Source organism: Eucyclogobius newberryi, unplaced genomic scaffold (assembly GCF_026437365.1).
Source record: "Eucyclogobius newberryi isolate DKJ021-1_F unplaced genomic scaffold, fEucNew1.0.hap1 SCAF_5, whole genome shotgun sequence".
Lineage (NCBI taxonomy): Eukaryota > Metazoa > Chordata > Actinopteri > Gobiiformes > Gobiidae > Eucyclogobius > Eucyclogobius newberryi.
Genome location: NW_027316167.1, coordinates 24,748,920 through 24,768,678, shown reverse-complemented (window position 1 = coordinate 24,768,678; position 19,759 = coordinate 24,748,920). Strand labels below are relative to the sequence as shown.

Genomic DNA, 19,759 nt, shown 5'->3' with positions numbered 1-19,759 from the left:
CTGTTCTTCTCATGCCTGGCATCTCCAATGCCGTCCCGTTATCCCATTTCAAACTCTGCTTTCGAGATGGCTATAATCAAATCCATGAGATTCTCGGCCCCAGAATGGGCTCTTTGCTGGTTACGTTTCCCTGTGGGTTCTCCAATGCGTCCCTCTGTCCAAGGAGCAACACACTCCCAAAATTGCACGTTTAAGTAGTACCAGTACTCACAATTTAGCACCTGGCTAAATATGGCTTAAATGTACATGTTTTTGTTGATTGTGATGAAATTAAAATTGTGATCACGGCTCTAAGATATATAGATATAATGCTCACCTCTATTAGAACTAAAATATACAAGACTCAATTAGTAAAGTTTAAGTGTGGTAATGCGCAGTCAAATGTATATAGTATAATGCTGAGAGTGGTCTACCCCCATGTTTTTTTATTTTTATTTTATATATATTTTGAGGGTGTATATTCTGCTCTCTTACTGGTTTAAGAAAGGAACCACAATCACACTGAGCATACCAGTGCTTATGTGTCTCTCCTTCTCAATATATGGACAGGTCATGTTCCGCTCAGAACCTCCAGAATTCCCTTACTGAGCTGCAGAGGCTGTACTAGCTCTGATTCATGGTGCACTTGCTGACCTTTAGGCAGTGATCATTCAGATCAGTGAGAGGATGCATAGGTTTGTTTCAAACCTCAGTTTTGTAGTTGATTTTAAAACGTTTACCTCGTATCTGGGGACACAGATGTGAAATTGCTAACTCAGCTAAGGACAGTGTATATTTTAGGTAAAGGTTAATGTACTTATTTATTGATCCCCCTGGCAATCAATACAATTGACAAATTTACATTTCAAGAGATGTAGAAGAAGAAGAATGAAAAGGGAAATTAACAGTACATTGAAATGTTAACTATGAGGAGGTTCAACTGTCTGAAAGGAGATGATCTTCCCTTTCTCTTCATTTAGTCATCAGCTTTGTGTTGAATGAGACAGGAAACAGTCTGAAGGCTCCCCTTTTGTCAGCTGCCGCATGCCTATTTATGAGCACCTCTTGTTTGGTAGACAAAAAGCAGCGGAGAGGAGGAGTGGATAAATGGTGGGAAAGCAAAAAAGATGAAGAGACTTTGTGGTGAAAGAAAGGGATGGAGACACCATTAAGAATGACCTTCAGTGCACACACATGTGGCACTACTGTAGTGTGTGGTGAATTGAATCTGCAGCATTAGGCAATGAGATAGATGTGACTGAGGTGCAGGAGGTCAAAGCCAAACTGTTTCAACATTGACATTGAGCAGACATTCTCATTTCTTACTTAAGACCAAAAGAAAGCATGGCTGCAATTGCACTGTACTGAAGCCTCCTTCTACTCTTGTTTTCCACTCACAATGCCATGTGCGGTGTTGATTAGCAACTTGTATCGACATACCGTGCATAAGTCCACCTTTAGTTACACTCATGTTTGTGCTTCAGCACAGTAAGCAAGGCTGAGATTACAAATCTGTGTTCAAGAACAAGAAGTCAGGAGTTATTCCCCCAAAATATTTTAAGTATACACACAAAAGTAGTATACACTTTGTAAGGAAGACACATGAAGTGGTAGATATGACCCTTTCAGAAACGAATAGGCACAATTGTTCATCTAAATAGCTGACGCTTCTGTAAATGTGTTTTGGAGTAAGGGACTGAAAGCAGGCCAGGGGTGGAATTATCTGCTTGTAGAAGGGGAGGAGAAAATGTTGCAATCTGATATCTGTGGGGCCAAAGAGTGGGGCATAGACAAAGAAACTGCAGGGTAAAGTCAAGGACAGTGCAGAGACTGTGATGACCGGAGTGCCATAATATACAGTTTTGATCTAGTAGTGCATTAAGGAGCAATGCTCGGTGAGTGTCACCTAAAACATACAAATCCTTGTTGCTGAGAACCAACAGAATATATTTCTTATGGTGTCTTTGATGCAACACAATTTAGCAGCATTGTGTCTTTGACATCATGTCTTTGACATCATTACATGGTCATATCAATATTGCAACATATGAGTGTTTGCTCTGTGTAGCTCGCTCAGTTTCACTACAGGACCTAGGAGTCATGGGAAAAGAGTCAAGCGGCTCTGGCCTGCACAGCAAAGGTGTCCACATTGTCCCTGCACAGTAGGAGCCTCTAAATCCCCCTGCCATTGCTGTTCAAGTTTAATCTATTGTGAAAAGACAGCCTTGTGGGCCATCAGGCAGAGTGTCAGTGTTGTAGGTGCTGTGTTTACATGCTCCTCACTGCGGCTGCTATGGCTGAACGCCATCACCCTGTGTCATTTCCGTGTATGCGTCACCTATGACACAGTATTTTAATAGTTTTTTCCCAGCTATGGACATATCGTCCACCTCCTTGCTCTCATTGAGAAACTTTGTTCTTCCAGCGCAGTAGGAAAACACAGATGTTCCTGTTGTTGCCATCACAGCTGGTGAAGGGGGTTCACAGAGTGATCACTACTCTACACTCTTTTCCTCTGGGGTTTAACTTTGTTCGGACATTTTAATGTTATTGTTATGCAACCCACATTTAAAATAATTCTCACATCTAAAATGGAATGAACTTTGAGATTATTCATGCACTGCTTACAATGTATACACAACAGATTATATTTGCAAATGTGTCAACATTTAAAAAACAAAAGCGTTCATTGCATTTCTATTTATTTTACTTAACACAGACATTCATGCATTTTGTGAAGACCAAGCAAACCACAATGGATTATGTTGTGGGGGAGTTCCCGTCTTTCCTGTCTGCTTCTTCTTGTGCTTTGATCCACCTCCCTTCAGAGCTGCAGGGAAAGTTGCTCCACAGACCAACACTTTTGTTCACCAAGCAGCCTGCAGGGGCCAGAGGTCAGGGGCCCTTATAGATGCTCCTTGCTGCCCTCTGATGGCTCACTCTTGTAGCTTAAGTCAGGAAATGTGAGAGAGGAAATACCTAATAACAACTTTGTGTATGTTTTGTCAAGACAATGTTTTATTGCTTTTCATCAGATCTGTCCCACTTCCATCAAGAGCCCACTCCTCAGACAGTGCCCGTCGGAGGAGTGGCCCGATTTGAGTGCCTGATTGAGGGAACTCCTATTCCACTCATCTCCTGGGAGAAGAACAGAGGGCCTCTGCCACATGACCCGAGGTTCTTTATTATTATTATTTTTTTAAGTTGATAGTTTTGTGCTGTCTTTATATATATATATTTACCTATTATTTATATTATTTGAAACAACTGCTTACTCAGTTACTGCCTACACAGTGCACTGCTCTGCACAATCAAAGTATAAGGAGGAAAAATAATATCAATAGAAATGTTTCTCCCTCTTTTCTATTAACACATAAGGGAGCAATTTAATCAGAGTTTGAGTATATTCAGTGTTAAAATAAAGCTTAGCTATTCTTCTTAGTCTTAGCCTTGGTTCAGTTGTTTGGGCCGAACTAAGTATTGGCCCAAGCTGCAGATTTAAGGCGGAAATCCAGTTTGCCAAAAAGTGTAAATATCTTCCTGACCATCTCTATAGCATTCATTAATTATACTACATTTTATGTAAAACGTGAAACCAGTTGTTTAAACAAAATGTGTTCCGATCCATCTTGTGTTTTTTTGTTATATATATTTATAAGACTTTTTTTCTTTTCAATTGTGATGATAATTTATATTAACGTAAATAGCACACAATTGAAATTAAGAATAATAAATAAAAATAAATAAAATAAGTCACCCTCTGTAATGAAAAATAAACAGCTTTTGATAAACATAACATAAAACCCTCTATTAAAATAGAGCTGAGGATTGCAACTCTATTGGAGCTACTTGTACTATGTGTACAGTATAAAGACCCTTGCCATATCAGGTTTGAACACCTCTATAAATCACCTTTACAATATTCACTAATTATACTGGCATGTCGGTGGCAGCTCCTCTGATCCCATCATTGTGGTGCTTTCAGGAGTAAGTGCTAATGGCTGCCATGGCCCAATGTGACCCACCAGCAGCTTGCTGTTTATGAGGTCCTATTTGTGGAATGTGTATCTCCCCGTTGCTCAGGCTCATGTAATAGCCTTTCTCACAGATGTGCCAAAGCATGCCTGATGTATCACTGGACTCTCTTCACTGCATTTTGTCTCACTCGTTTCAGCCGTCCTCAATCAGCTATCTGTCGGCCTTTCTTTTTCTCCCTGCTATAACTCCTGCTATTATTGTGACAGTTTTCAACACAGCTGATATTTATGATCTGTAGTATATCATTTTTGTTCTTTATTTTCTTCCCCTCTAAACCCAACAAAAAGGTTTTCCTTTGTCACAATCTAAATCATCAAAACATGGCTAAATACAATGCATGTATATATATATATATATATATATATATATATATATATATAGATATACTTTTTAATAGGAATTGTATAGAAATGTATTGTATCTGTAATTTTCAGATTAATTGCTCTTCCAAATGGAGTGCTTCAGATTGTGGAGGTGAGCCCGGAGGATGACGGCTCTTACCGCTGTATTGTGTCCAACTCTGCCAGGAAAGACATCAGTCAAGAGGCCAAGCTTACTGTCTCCACAGGCAAGAGCATTTACCCTTTAAATTACACCCAACTGAGATTTGCATTTGTTCATCTGAACCTGAGAGAATGAAGCTATATTTAAGATTGTGAGAGAGAGTAAAATATCTTAAGTTTCTTCATCTTGTACTGCATATGTTTTTCCCTATACTTAAAGGTGCACTATGCAAGTCAACCAACTGCTTGTCTCCATCAACATATTAGTGCTTTCCCTGGAATGTTACACAGTATGGCATTATGGCATTTATTTAAATACACCTTAAAAAAACCTTGCATTCATACTGTGAGTGAATTAGTTTTTCCACAGATCTGACCTACAACTTGTCTCCATGAAGATAGATAAGTTTAATACCATACCATGCAAAGAAAAACATAAAAAACGTAACAACAAGAAGGTGGAGGACCTTCCACTAGAAATGTTTCAATATGTACCTTAAATTGTCAAAAAAATAAATATATAAAGACAATTATTCTAGCTCAGAAATCACAGGACCTTGTTACATTGAGACAGTGAATATGAAGATGTAATTTGTACTTAAACACAACTTATCTCAATGAAGATCCTATAGAACTCCCACAGCAGGTAAATTCATAAAGTGATAAATGCTTATAACAGAACATTTCATACACAGATGCAATTAAAGATAGTCACGGTAACAGGTGTCACAAGTCATTTTGTGTTATTTTGCTCCTGCTTGTCTTGGCTTTGCTGAAACCTTTTGAGGAAACCGCTTCAGACTCTTTTTTGCAAGTAGATGTAACAGACATCTGGCTCAAACCTATCACATCCATCATATTCACATCCAAATACTTTACAGACTTCCTGCCAAGTCTGAACCTGGTGTAAACAATGACCATACACTTTTGTCTACATACTGAATGTTTGCAGTTGAATCACAGCCTGTTGCTGCTGCTCTATATAACAGACAAAGCCCCGAAAGCTGCTTGTATTCTTGTTTTTACTAAATTGAAACATCTGAATAAAACTGTCAAAAGTTGTCTCTGCTGCCTGGCTCAGCCTGATGACATGTGCTTTGTTGTTGCAGGCTCTGATGAAGCCTTGAACAGAGTGGTAATTGTAGAGCCACCTCAGAATGCTACAGTAGTTCTTGGTCACACAGCCGTGATGGAGTGTATGGCACAAGGCCAGCCCAAGCCCCTAGTCTCCTGGAGCAGGCAAGGTAAAGTAACTGAAAAAAGTAGTAGTAGTAGAAAGTGTCATTATTGTTTTTCTTTTATCTTGCTTTCCATATTCCTATCAGCTTTCTCACATTCAGTATGTTATGGAATTCTTGTTAGATAAAGTCTCTCTGAAGTTAATATTTAGAACTACAGTATTCCTATGAATAAACTTGGTGAAGCTAGCTGTAAAAGCTACAGAGCCACCAGCTCATATACTCTTGTCATCTCTTCTTTTCATGCTGTTGGTGTGAAAGCTAATAGCTGGACTCTATATTCCATCATTATTGTATCACCCAAAACTGTCTCCTGTTTACTCTTTGATCAGATGGAAAGCCTATTTCCACTGATGTGGTTGTCTTGGCAACGAACTTGGTGATCAGAGACACGAGGCGTCATCACGCTGGGGTATACGTCTGCAGGGCTAATAAGCCCAAGACCAGAGAGTTCGTGATCGCTGCGGCCGAGTTACATGTGCCTGGTATGGGTTTTTCATTCTCACTTACTGTTCATTGATCAATGTAGATTAGTAAACTTACTTCATGTAGGCCTAAGTATGTGGGTACAATCCCTCATTTGTCCTAGAGTGATCCTTTGTAGAAAAAGTCTCAAACGTAGTAGGTGAAAAGGATTTTTGAAAATAAGTTGAAACTTTTTTTTAACAATTGTCTAGGTGGCTACTTTTGAAACTTGTTTTAAGATTTATATTAGTAGTATTAATTTATAATTCAGGCTATTTATTTATCTCCAGCTCATCCAATGATTCTACAGCCTCCAGAGTCAGTGTCCCTGTCCAGAGGTAACACGGCAAGATTTGTGTGCAACAGTTCTGGAGAACCAGCCCCAGAGTTACGATGGCTGAAGAATGGCCAGCCCCTTCAACCTTTCAGACGAATGAAAATCCAAAGCCCTGGAGTGCTGCTCATTAACCAGCTGGCGCTGGAGGATGCTGGCTACTACCAGTGCATCGCAGACAATGGTCTGGGCACAGCCTGTGCCACTGCCAAGCTCACCGTTATTGTGCGAGAGGGTCTGCCCAGTCCCCCACGCCACCTTCTTGCCACACCTCATTCCAGCACCTCTGCCCTCCTCACCTGGGAGAAACCTGAGTACAACTCTGACCAGATCATCGGTTACTCTGTACACTGCCAGGGAGCTTCAGGTCTGCTATTCTATTTACACACGTGTATCAAAATGACCGCTATACAAAGTTTTGTGTGATCATTTGTTAACTGTTTGCAAACATAATATTGTGCTTTCCAAAAAATGGATGGATGCATGTGTCCTTGCACTCTGAGTAATGCCATGTTAGGCTGAAAGTATTTTTGTTATATTGGCAGCTATGTATAACAGCAACTACACATTTTTCAGGTTCTGATAATGTAGAGTACCAGTTTGCAATGAACAATGACACTACTGAGTATTACTTCAAAGAGCTCCTTCCTCACACTGCCTATACATTCTTCGTGGTGGCTTACTCACCCATGGGTGCCAGTCCACCGTCTTTGCCTGTCACTGTGGATATGCTAGAAGATGGTGAGAAGCTCTCTTAATAACTCTTTTCATATCTATACAGTTATAATGTAAATGACATCATTTGTTTTATCAAACCTAGTTGATGACTAACCTTGGAAATTTGTTGAAAGTTCCAGAGAAAACTTCACTTATAAGTCTTAAACACATTATGCAATTTTAGTAAGCATTTGTTATCCTGCAGTGCCAAGTGCTTCACCCCAGTTGTCCATAGTCAGCACCTCGCCAACAGACATCCGACTCATGTGGCAGCCATTGTCTACCCAGCACAGAAGAGGGGCTGTGAGCCGCTACCGCATTGAGTACAGCGCAATGGATCAAAGTGAGCCAAATGTCATTGTTCCATACTTCCCATACATTGTACTGCTGTACATTTGTAGCATTGGAAAAAGCAAATACCATATTTATTTATAGATCATCATGGAAAGTGCATGGTTTGCATTATTATATGTTTTCCCACAGTGGACAAATTGTTCTCGGTGGAGGTTGGAGGTTATGAGACCCAATTTACAGTGAGAGATTTGCAACCCAATAAGACATACAGGCTGAGGATAGCAGCTGGAACAAGCATTGGCTTTGGAGTGCCATCTGAATGGGCCCTGCACCAAACCCTGGCCAACTACAACCAAAGTGACAAGAGCTTGGGTAAGGAAGAGGATATCTAGTCCCTTGTTACTCTTTACATTTAAATGTCTATGGGACTGAGAAAGTGATGGTTTGGAGTAAGATTTGTTCCCCCTTTACACGAATATCTCTGATCTCTGTCTAATTTTGCATGCATTCTGTTCTAGTCATCTTAGCACCAACTGAGCTGAAAGTGAGGGTCAAAGTGAATTCACTCAATGTCACATGGCTCTCATCCCCCAATCACACGGTGATCTCAGGCTACAAGTTGTTCTGTCAAGAAGTGGATTCGGCCACTCCCAACGGCCATAGACCACTGCAGATGCACACTATCAGGCTACGCAAGAAGGCCAGATACCACCTTCTCACCGGTCTGGGTATGTCGCAAAAAAGTCAATCTGATGTTGTCATTTTTAATATAGTTGTAAGGGTGATAGGAAAAGTAGACTAAAGTAAACCAGAATGAGTGCAGAATGTTATAAAAATGTATGCAACAACACGCTTTTCCTGTTCCAAGCTTCCATGTGAAGTCAACGGTAGACTGCGCTTCATGCAAATTAACCCATATATTGATAACTCAATTCAATTATTCTTTTATAGCCCAGCAGCAAAAAATATCTATTCAACCAACAGAAAGTTAATAAATCAAAAAAATAATAACTGGATAAGTGTCCCAGGCATTCCCTCTCGAGACCCTTTAAACTCTAAACATTCTTTAAACACTGTCGGAGAGCCACTCCCATGGATGAAGTGTAGATGTGACTGGGATGACGTACATCTATTTGCAGATAGAATTCAAGTCTTGCACAGTAGGTAAAATCCCCAAGCTGCAGCAGCTCTGCCCAAGCTTAGCACAAAGATCTGGAGATTGATGCTATGGCACCCACTGTTCCTGAGGAGCTGCTGCAGTGGCATTGAAGGATTGGTCAAATGCAGAGGACAAATTTCCCTACAGAGACAATAAAGTGAACCATAAGAGATTGCAGATTCCACTCAAGACAGAAGGATAGAGTGTAGCTCATCAAGGATAGGGTGAGGGGTCATTCAACCATGTAAAGCTAGGATCTAGGTCCACAAGTCAGGATAGGATAGGAGGTTTACTATTGTAGCACATCGTGTCCCAAGTAACGGTAACATATTGTGACTTCTCTTACTACTACTTCATCTTTTTGTGTTCAGTGCCTGACCGCCAGTATGAGGTGAGGGTGTGGGCTTTTACTAAGCAGAGCGATGGAGCATCAGCAGTGTGGAAGGGACGCACAGACAAGGCTCTCATCATGCGTAAGTTCTGGCAAATTTTTTGTGGCTTCCCATGAATGTAGCAATACATGAATATTGTATTAACTTCTCTGTTTGCATCAAAGCACCTCATATACGTGCCCGACCACCTCCTCTGCCCCCAAGTACCATCCAGGCCATGGCTAACAGCTCTACCTCAATCTGGCTGCACTGGGAGAAACCACGCTTCAGTAACGTCCGTATAATAAACTACACAGTGAGGTGCAGTCCTTTTGGGACCACCAATGCATCTCTGGTCTCCTATCACACCAGGTGAGTTTAAATCAGTTCAGGAATCCCATAGTCTTTCTGTGTTGAATATATAGCTATTCACATAGATAAAGACATAACAACATTGCACAATACAGTGGCGGTATTATAAAGTGATAACTCATGTAAGTAATAAAAAACTAAATTCAGAAATGTATTAAACACACTATTGAACTCTTCTTACTTACATTTACTGTTTATCCAGACTTGGAGCTCAATGCAAAATATTACATATATTCTCATTCTTAATATAAAATATGTTCTATTTTGGTATCCCTAAAAGGATTTGCTGTTCATGAAGTTCTGTGCAGGAGATTTTGCTGGGTGACCTGAAGCCCTTCACTCGATATGAGCTGGCAGTGCAGTCCAATGGAGTGGATGTAGCAGGGCCTTTCAGCAGCACTGTGGAGGAGACCACCCTGTCTGATAGTAAGCCCACCATCTTAGAGTTGGAAAGGAATAATCACTATTTCATGACACAAGCATGATCATTTTTACTGTATATTTAACATAGTAGAGGATAAGAGATTCTCCACAACAAACCATACCAGCATTTGCTCTTCTTTCCACTGTCCTTGAGACTAACCACAAGAGTGTGATTATTATTTATTATTTAGATCCTTTACTATACATTTTCACTCCATTGCTGTATATTGTCCCGTTATTTCTTTTGTAGGTTATGAGAATCTTTATTAATTATCTTCTCGTTGATTTATTTGATCTCTCTGCACAACACCACCTTAAACAATTTAACTCAAATCTAGTATTAGGTTGCTTTTGACTGGTGCACTTGAAATCCATTGCTGATAAGTGGCAGCAGTGAAAGACCCAGGTGTAGTTGGTTTTGCTTGAGGCTCAGAGTCTGGGCCAAGTCCAGGTGGTCCACTCTTAACGGCATTATTAGCACCAGTCACCCCATAGTGTTCTCCACGGCTGCGTGTCATCACCTGAGCTGCTGCCCATTCCTCATCTGCCCATCCCATCACCACTAGCACCTCTGCTCAGTCCGCTGGCCCCAAATGGGAGAAACACACTAGCACAGATGGCTGTCACAAACATCTGTCATTGAAACATATTGTACTAGGGACAGCTGGGTAGGCTCATTTCAGGTCTCCAATTACTGACCCACTCCTCCTTCCTCCAGGGCCTTCCTCTCCTCCAGAGGAACTGCAGCTGAATGCGCTCGACACATCCTCTGTACTGGTGAGCTGGCGCCCCCCGCTGCAACCAAATGGTATCATAATCAGCTACACGATATTGTACAGCAGCAATATGAGCCAGTCAGAGCACACATGGAACAATCTTTCTCAGGATGGTAAGAATATTCTCTTCTGAATATATGTAAATATTTACTTCAGTTGTTAAGAATAGTTCAACCAACTATCAAGCAGCAAGTATTATTCATAATTGTTTTTAAATACTTTTTAGGTACCATAACCAGTGTCGAGATACGGGGTTTGACTAGTGGGACACAATACTTTTTTAAATTGGGGGCATCAACTGAGATGGGCCTTGGACCTTATTCTCCTGTGAAGGACGTGAATATCCCATATAGTAAGCACTAATTTATTTTATAGTTATTCTTGTAACTATCTTTGAGTAACTAAAAAATGTATATTGAAAATCCACAATGTTACCATGTCTGCTTTTGCTGCATTTGGATGGTGTATCAATAGTATGTGTAAATATCAAAGGGCCAGTCACCAAGGGAGGTCTCTGACTTCCTGTGTCTCACAGAAGGCTGTTGAAAGCATTCCAAGCCTGTGAGACTTTCAATGTCAAATAGACATCACTGAATTCTATGAGTCATCGTGTATTGTAATATATGTACTTTTAGAAACTGAATGGAACCTTTGAAGAATTACGTCACCCCTTTATCTATTCTATGTGCTACTGCAGACACCTGTCCAACGGTCACATCCCCAAATTTCTTTCCACAAATAGGATTAATTTACTTTGTTGGACACCACATATATATACATGAAATATGACTTTGGCAAGCCATTACAAGTGTGTTGTTTTTGTGTTTGTTGTATTTTATTGTATTGTTAGTTTGTTCCCTCATTCATCACACATCCTCCAATGCCACCCGGGCAGCCTGTTAGGAGGAGTGGGCAAACACAGTAGCAAGGGCATATCTCCAGAGCTAGGTTTGGTCAGGACTACCCATCTGGAGGATTAGGCTGGTGTACATGTTTTGGATTGATTGTTTGCATTTCCTCACAATATGTTAATAAAGAGCTGAGTGTTTGTCTGTGAAACCCAAGTCTGTACCTTGGAGTACAGAATATGGAGTCTGCATATTCTTGGAATTAAGAAACGACCATGGTCTGTGTGAAAACAAACATAACAACCTTAAAATAAAATGAAGAAAATAACAGGGCGGAGAAACAGTGAAGAATCTCCTGAATCCGGAACATTCTTGCTGTGAAGCGAGAGGGCCAGCCAATCAATACAGGTCCAAACGCTTGCACTTACACCCGCACAGATCATGACGAGGATCTGAAGTGCGCAAGGTGTCCCAATTCTTTATAATGTTTTGATTTGCACTTGACCATGCCTTGCCGCACTTCCAGCAAGTGTGGAACAATTTAAACTTTGGGCAAGTACAAAGGAAATTCCTATCTTTAAAGGAACAGTATATAAGAAAGAAACAGTATATAAGACAGCATATATGACCTATCCGAAGTTGCCAGATAGAGAAAACATTATTCAAGTCAAATAAACTTTTGCTGATATTGTAATGCTGATTTATTCATTGAAGATAATAATTGTCAATGTTATAATTTGGTGTTATGGTTTTCAAGACAATCAACCAATCAGAAAGTAGAATGATCCTCATATGACTTTCTAAGTTAGGTTGCCAGTTCCGATGCTGAAATGCAGTTGGCTTAAAGCTATGCGTTCTCTCTAATCTGAATGGCCCAGCACCTGTACCAATCATGAATCAGTGCTTTCACATGATACATGGCCTGTCCATGTTCTGGGAAAGACTTGTATGTGTCCTCTATGCAAGTTAAGGTACTGGCAACCAGTGTCCATTGTGACTGTAGTTATTTTTTTTTAAACAGTAGGAGCATAGGCTACATACCCATCCATCTATCCATCTTCTTCTGCTTATCCGGGGTCGGGTCGTGGAGACAGCAGTCTAAGCAGGGACTCCCAGACTTCCCTCTCCCCGGACACTTGCTCTAACTCCTCCAGGGGATCCCAAGGCGTTCCCAGGCCAGCCAAGAGACATAGTCCCTCCAGCGAGTCCAGGGTCTTCCCCGGGGCCTCTTACTGATGGGACATGCCCGAAACACGTCCCTATGGAGGCACCCAGGAGCATCCGGAACAGATGCCCGAGCCACTCCTATCGACATGGAGGAGCAGTGGCTCTAGCCCGTGCTCCTCCCGTATTACTGAGCTCATCACTCTTTCTCTAAGGGAGCGCCCAGCCAACCAGCAGAAGAAAATTTTTTTGACCGTTTGTATCCGCGAACTTGTCCTCTCGGTCATTACCAAAAGTTCATTACCATAGGTGAGGGTAGGAACATAGATTGACACAGATTGGTAAATCAAGAGCTTTGTCTTCCTACTCAGCTCCTTCTTCACCACAACAGTCCGATGCAGCAACTGCAGCGGCTGCACCGATCCGCTTGTCAATCCCACGTTCCATCCTTCTCTCAGTTGTGAACAAGACTCCGAGATATTTGAACTCCTCCACTTGGGGAAAGGACTCCCCACCCGCCATGGCCTCGGATTTGGAGGTGCTGATTCTCATCCCAGCTGCTTCACACTCGGCTGCAAACCGTCCCAGTGCATGTTGCAGGTCCGGGTTTGATGGAGCCATCGGGACAACATCATTTGCAAACAGCAGAGATGAGATCCTGTGGTCCCCAAACCGGACACCCTCCGACCCCTGAATGTGCCTAGAAATTCTGTCCATTGAAACAATGAACAGAACCGGTGACAAAGGGCAGCCCTGGCGGAGTCCAACATGCACTGGGAACAGGTCTGACTTACTGCCGGCAATGCGAACATAGCTCCTGCTCCAGTCATACAGGGACTGGACAGCCCTGAGCAAAGGGCCCCGGACCCCCCAAAGGACACCCCGGGGGACACGGTCGAAAGCCTTCTCCAGATCCACAAAGTATATGTGGACTGGTTGGGCAAACACCCATGAACCCTCGAGCACCCGATGGAGGGTATAGAACTGGTCCAGTATTCCACGACCAGGTATAAAAACACTCTGCTCCTCCTGAATCTGAGGTTTGACTATCGGTCAGATTCTCCTCTCCTCTACTCTGGAATAGACCTTACCAGAAAGGCTGGGTGTGATCCCTTTGTAGTTGGAACGCACCCTCCTTCTTGAACAGAGGGACCACCACCCCAGGCTGCCAGTCCAGAGGTACTGTCCCTGACCACCACGCGATGTTGCAGAGACGTGTCAGCCAAGACAGTCCTACAACATCCAGAGACTTTAGGTACTCAGGGGGCGGATCTCATCCTCCCCGGGGCCCTGCCACAGAGGAGTTTGCCAACAACTGTATTGACAATGGAGGTCGATTACATGGTCCACTCGGACTCAATGTCCCCAGCCTCCCCCGGGATCTGGGAGAAGCTCTCCCGGAGGTGTGAGTTGAAGACCCTGCTGACAGAGGGCTCTGCAAAATGTTCCCAGCAGACCCAATGCGCTTGGGCCTGCCAAGTCGGTCTGGCTTCCTCCTCCGCCGTTAGCGGATCCAACTCACCACCAGGTGGTGATCGGTTGATATCTCTGCCCCTCGCTTCCCCCGAGTGTCCAAGACACGCGGCCGGAGGTCGACTTTCGCCTCCGGCCCCCCCTTGTTGACTGCCGCCCAGATTTCCCTGCACCGGCCCCTTACGGATCCTCCTGCACATGCTGGGTCCACGTCGCTCGTTCAGGCTGTGCCCGGCCCAGCCACCCACCCCAGGACTGGCTCCAAGATGGGGCCCCGGTAATCCCATTCCGGGTGACGTAACTGGCCTTGTGGTAGAACTAGTCATAAGGGGCTTCTGAACCGCTCTTGATCTGACACGTCACCTAGGACCTGTTTTCCTTGGGAGTCACTGACAACCTAGCTCCTGGAATCATTTGGACGCTCAAACCCCTCCACCACATTAAGGTGGAGGCTCAAGGAGGAGAGGCTACATAATGTTCCTTTAATTGTATGTTCTTTTTTAAGGTATTCTACCAGAGTTAGACATCCCTACAGTGACAGGAATCATTGTTGGTGTGTGTCTGGGACTCATCTGTATCCTGCTCTGCATGTGCTTCAGCTTCCGCAACATCAAGTCCAGGTGCTGTCTCTAAATTGTGTTAGTACCATACTCTCCAAATAAATAATATTTTTTTAGATTAATAACAGCGCTTGCATCCTATATACCCCCTATCTCTATTCAGGGAGTTATCTGGGGGCCTGGACTCCACAGCTGTTACTCCTCAGTTCAGGAGAGGAGCTGGCTGTCATCTTTCATCTAATGTGCCAGAATGCAGCTACAGCCATGAACTGGAGACACTGATGCCCCCAGGCAGCCAGGAGTGTGGTCATCCACTGGCAGAGGCCCCGGAAGAGCAGCGGCTGATGTCTAGTACTCACCCCGGGGGAGGGGAGGACAGCCCTCCATCTGAGAACAAGGTTAGCACCTGCTAGTGGCGCCGGAAAACACAGGACTTTAAAGGTTTGGGTAAAGAAATCAGAGACCACCAGACTATTGTCATTGCAGTTTATTTGGCCAACCAAAGCAATAACACAAAGTGTTTTACGTTTACCCTTTTATAAAATATAGAATAATTATAGAAAAAAACATTTTTTTCAGTGAATGTATTTAATGAAAATGTTGTTTTGCTCCTTTTCCAGGTTTGGAATGGGTCTGTCAGTCATAACTGGGCCAACAGGATCACAAGATACAGAGAAACCGTCACTGAGGACTCTTCAACATTAGTTAATGGAGCCCCTAACATGAATAATAATGACACGGTACGGAAGTATTATTCATGTGTCGACAGATGTCTGTGATCAAATTGAAGTAGACATTGGCCAGCTCTTAAATCTGTTATTATATGGTATATAAATCCACAAATGTAATTATTTATGTTACATAGAGGGATTTATACTTAATGCATATTGAAATGTTCTTAATACTGTTTGTATTCTGTGTATTTAAATTTCTAATGTAGCTGACATCAACATAGATTATTACACAATACTTACCAAATTGGTTGTTATTTACTTTTCTGATTGCACACTATTATGCTAAGTTGACCCGATCCCTCACTTATTCTATTGTTGTTGTTATTGTAGGACATAGGAGATGTCCATGCAGTGTGCAATAACCAGGTCGAGGCGGAGGTCATAGTTCACTCAGAGCTAACAGACTTTGAAGGAGCAAACCGGCAGGAGGGCAGTAAGAGAGAGGAGTCCTGCAGCAAATGCACCAGGGGACTGTCACTATCAGAGGACACATGCTGCCCGCCTACAGAGGGGAAGCCTCCACTGGAACAAACAGTTGCCCAGATCCCCTCAAGTCTTCCCTCAATTAAGTCCCAGTGTTACCACAATGGGGAACTGGAGGCCATGGGAGGGCAGCTGGAGATGGACTCAGAGCTGCAGCAGGACACGGGCCTCACCAATGGCTTCCATTCACCTCAGACAGTGTGCTCTGTGCTGACAGAGCATTTAGAGTCCAGACACTGTCCCAGCGCTGCAGGCAAGGCTGTCTCTGTGGCACTGGCCCCTGCTCCGTTTGTGAGCTCAGGACTGGTGCACTCTACCTCAGCTGTCCACACGTACTTGTGCCCATAGCTCAGTATTAAATCACACACCTTCTTGTCTCCTCTCTAGCTCTACTGTTCAACCATGGTACTGCAGGTTTATTTAAACACCTCATTGTTTTATTTTTCTTGTAATGATTTGTACAGCCCCAAAGAGCGACGTGGGGCCGCCCTCCCGTGGGCCCACCACCCGCAGGAGGATCCATAAGGGGCTGGTGCAGAGAGATCTGGGCGGCAGTCGACGGCAGGGGCCTCGGCGACCAGATCTCCAGAGCTTGTGCAGGAGGTTGAGCGATACCATCTAGATATAGTCGGCCTCACCTCCACGCACAGTTTGGGCTCTGGAACCCATCTCCTCGAGAGGGGCTGGACGCTCCACTTCTCTGGTGTTGCCCGCGGGGAGAGGCGGCGGGCTTGTGTGGGCTTGCTTATAGCCCCTCAGCTCAGCCGCCACGTGTTGGAGTTCACCCCAGTGAACGAGAGGGTCGCGTCCCTCCGCCTTCAGGTGGGGGACAGGTCTCTCACTGTTGTGGCGGCCTACGGGCCGAACAACCGTGCAGAGTACCCGGCCTTCTTGGAGTCCTTGGGAGGGGTACTGAATAGTGCACCGACCCGGGACTCCGTTGTTCTACTGGGGGACTTCAACGCCCACGTGGGCAATGACAGTGACAACTGGGGAGGGGTGATCGGGAAGAACGGCTTCCCCGATCTGAACCCGAGCGGTGTTCAGTTATTGGACTTCTGTGCTAGCCAAGGATTGTCCATAACAAACACCATGTTCAAGCACAAGGGTGTTCATCAGTGCACATGGCACCAGGACACCCTAGGCCGGAGGTCAATCATCGACTTTGTTGCCGTGTCATCTGACCTCCGGCGGCGTGTCTTGGACACTCGGGTGAAGAGAGGGGCAGAGTTGTCAACCGATCACCACCTGGTGGTGAGTTGGATCCGCTGGCGGAGGAGGAAGCCGGACAGACTTGGCAGACCCAAGCGCATTGTGAGGGTCTGTTGGGAACGTCTTGTGGAGCCCTCTGTCAGTAGGGTATTCAACTCGCACCTCCGGGAGAGCTTCTCCCACGTCCCGGGGGAGGTTGGGGACATTGAGTCCGAGTGGACCATGTTCTCCGCCTCCATTGTTGATGCGGCTGCTCGGAGCTGTGGTCGCAAGGTCTCCGGTGCCTGTCGTGGCGGCAACCCCCGAACCCGGTGGTGGACACCGGAAGTAAGGGATGCCGTCAGACTGAAGAAGGAGGCCTATCAGGCCACTCTGGCTTGTAGGTCTCCTGAGGTCATCGACAGGTATCGGCAGGCCAAGTGAGCCGCGACTCGTGCTGTCGCTGAGGCAAAAACCCTGGCCTGGGAGGAGTTCGGGGAGGCCATGGAGGAGGACTATCGGTCGGCACCAAAGAAATTCTGGCAAACCGTCCGGCGCCTCAGGAGGGGGAGGCCATGGTTCTCGACCGGAAAAAGGTGGCTTGCCCTCTTCAGGTGGGTGGGGAGTCCTTGTCCCAAGTGGAGGAGCTCAAGTATCTCGGGGTCTTGTTCACGAGTGAGGGAAGGATGGAGCGTGAGATCGACAGGCGGATCGGTGCAGCGGCTGCAGTGATGCAGTCGCTGCATCGGACTGTTGTGGTAAAGAGGGAGCTGAGCCGAAAGGCAAAGCTCTCTATTTACCGGTCGGTCTATGTTCCTGACCTCACCTATGGTCATGAGCTTTGGGTAGTGACTGAAAGAACAAGATCGCGGATACAAGCGGTCGAACTGAGTTTCCTCCGCCGTGTGGCTGGGCGCTCCCTTAGAGATAAGGTGAGGAGCTCGGCCACACGGGGGGGAGCTCGGAGTAGAGCCGCTGCTCCTCCACGTCGAGAGGAGCCAGCTGAGGTGGCTCGGGCATCTGTTCCGGATGCCTCCTGGGCGCCTCCCTCGGGAGGTGTTTCAGGCATGTCCCACCGGGAAGAGGTCCCGGGGAAGACCCAGGACACGCTGGAGAGACTATGTCTCTCGGCTGGCCTGGGAACGCCTCGGGATCCCCCGGAGGAGTTGGAGGAAGTATCTGGGGAGTAGGAAATCTGGGAGTCCCTGCTCAGACTGCTGCCCCCGCGACCCGGCCCCGGATAAGCGGCAGAAAATGGATGGATGGATGGATTTGTACATTTTAACGTATTTTGCCATGTGCCACATAGTCCATAGACTAAACTCTTCATTAGATTTATGGGTATACCAGCACAACCCTACTTTCCTCACATGTAATGTAAGCAGATGAAAGTAGATTGTAGGAGGCAATTCCCTCAGTGTTCCACGTGACCCACTCAGGAGTAAAATGTTGACAAATGCATGGGCGCTTGGACAGGCTCCATTCTCCCCTCACACTTGGACAGTGTGAGGGGAGAATCACAAATGCACACTCAGAGAGGCTCGGTGGGCTTTGCCCTGTGGATGCTCCAGTTCTGTGGTAATGAAAAATGCCTTAAGGACTGTGTAAAACATCTAGCTGTTTCCAGGGTCCCGAGACACATCAAAACTCAGATGTTGCCTCTTGTAGCTTAATTTCAATACATCATGCTTCTGCATAAATGGGCTCTATTTAAACATTTGTTAAGTAGAGTGAATCAGTCTCAGGTGCCTAATTGTTTTGGGTGCATAGTTGTGTATTTCTTAATATATAAATAATACCATTCTGTACAAAATGTACCATAAGGACATCTTCAAACATAGGTACATAGAAATGCCTTCCTAGATGCCAATTATTTTGTCCGTGGCAGTATTTGGTAGCTATGTTAGAGCTAGAGCTGTTACAAGACTTCATTCAACCACTTTACTGGGTTCGCTTCCATTTAGGGATGCACCATCACCTACTCAATATCATGTCTCTTTAACCTGTAGTATGCACACATTCTAAAGCTGTGCCAAGTTTGAAATTTACATTTGTAAATCTATCCTCTAAAAAAAAGACATTGTCAAATTTGAAGTGCTGTGATGTTCTTATGAATCTGACAGGATAAAGCAGGTGCATCCCTACTCCGTATCAACAACACTACCTCTTTATTTTAAGAACGGTGTCTTTAGTGGTTTAGTAGTAATGTGTAACCAGCATCTTTTTAGATATTTTTTTACTGTTTTTTTTCTGTTTTGAATAGCCTTTGGTGTTTGCAGAAATCACCATCCGACACTGACTGTATTGTTCTTGTGCTTTGTAAAACAAGAATGTATTGTTGCTTAAATGCATCCCAGCTTCCTCTCAAATATCTGCAGTATTATTTTGGGTATTACCTGTGCAGAAGAACACACAATGTCCAAAGTAACCATATAGAGAATTTCACCAACGTACACAACAGTTTTTGCAGTTTTACACTAAGAAACAATGTTTTAGATCCACTGATGAGACCAATAATAAGAGGAGAGTGAGGTTACTTGACCAGATATCTCATGCTCTCAGGTAGCTCTCCTTCACATGCTGCAGTTTAAAGAAGCAGTACAACCTTGGAGACCACTCTGCTAGTACATGGTTCCA

At 44.3% G+C, this 19,759-nt stretch overlaps 1 protein-coding gene across 1 annotated transcript in view; it reads left to right on the top strand.

The window, feature by feature from the left end:
• igdcc4 (immunoglobulin superfamily, DCC subclass, member 4) overlaps window positions 1-19,533 on the top strand; it is a 41,090-nt gene extending 21,557 nt beyond the window's left edge. The window contains exons 3-20 of the mRNA XM_072464906.1: window positions 3,015-3,156; window positions 4,452-4,585; window positions 5,630-5,764; window positions 6,091-6,243; window positions 6,514-6,924; window positions 7,134-7,298; window positions 7,480-7,617; window positions 7,758-7,940; window positions 8,087-8,296; window positions 9,099-9,200; window positions 9,284-9,470; window positions 9,769-9,896; window positions 10,612-10,782; window positions 10,896-11,021; window positions 14,660-14,774; window positions 14,878-15,112; window positions 15,335-15,454; window positions 15,779-19,533. Coding sequence (XP_072321007.1) covers window positions 3,015-3,156; window positions 4,452-4,585; window positions 5,630-5,764; window positions 6,091-6,243; window positions 6,514-6,924; window positions 7,134-7,298; window positions 7,480-7,617; window positions 7,758-7,940; window positions 8,087-8,296; window positions 9,099-9,200; window positions 9,284-9,470; window positions 9,769-9,896; window positions 10,612-10,782; window positions 10,896-11,021; window positions 14,660-14,774; window positions 14,878-15,112; window positions 15,335-15,454; window positions 15,779-16,279 — 3,356 coding nt within the window. The 3' untranslated portion in view covers window positions 16,280-19,533. The remainder of the gene's footprint in view (window positions 1-3,014; window positions 3,157-4,451; window positions 4,586-5,629; window positions 5,765-6,090; window positions 6,244-6,513; window positions 6,925-7,133; window positions 7,299-7,479; window positions 7,618-7,757; window positions 7,941-8,086; window positions 8,297-9,098; window positions 9,201-9,283; window positions 9,471-9,768; window positions 9,897-10,611; window positions 10,783-10,895; window positions 11,022-14,659; window positions 14,775-14,877; window positions 15,113-15,334; window positions 15,455-15,778) is intronic.
• Window positions 19,534-19,759: the final 226 nt, after the last annotated feature.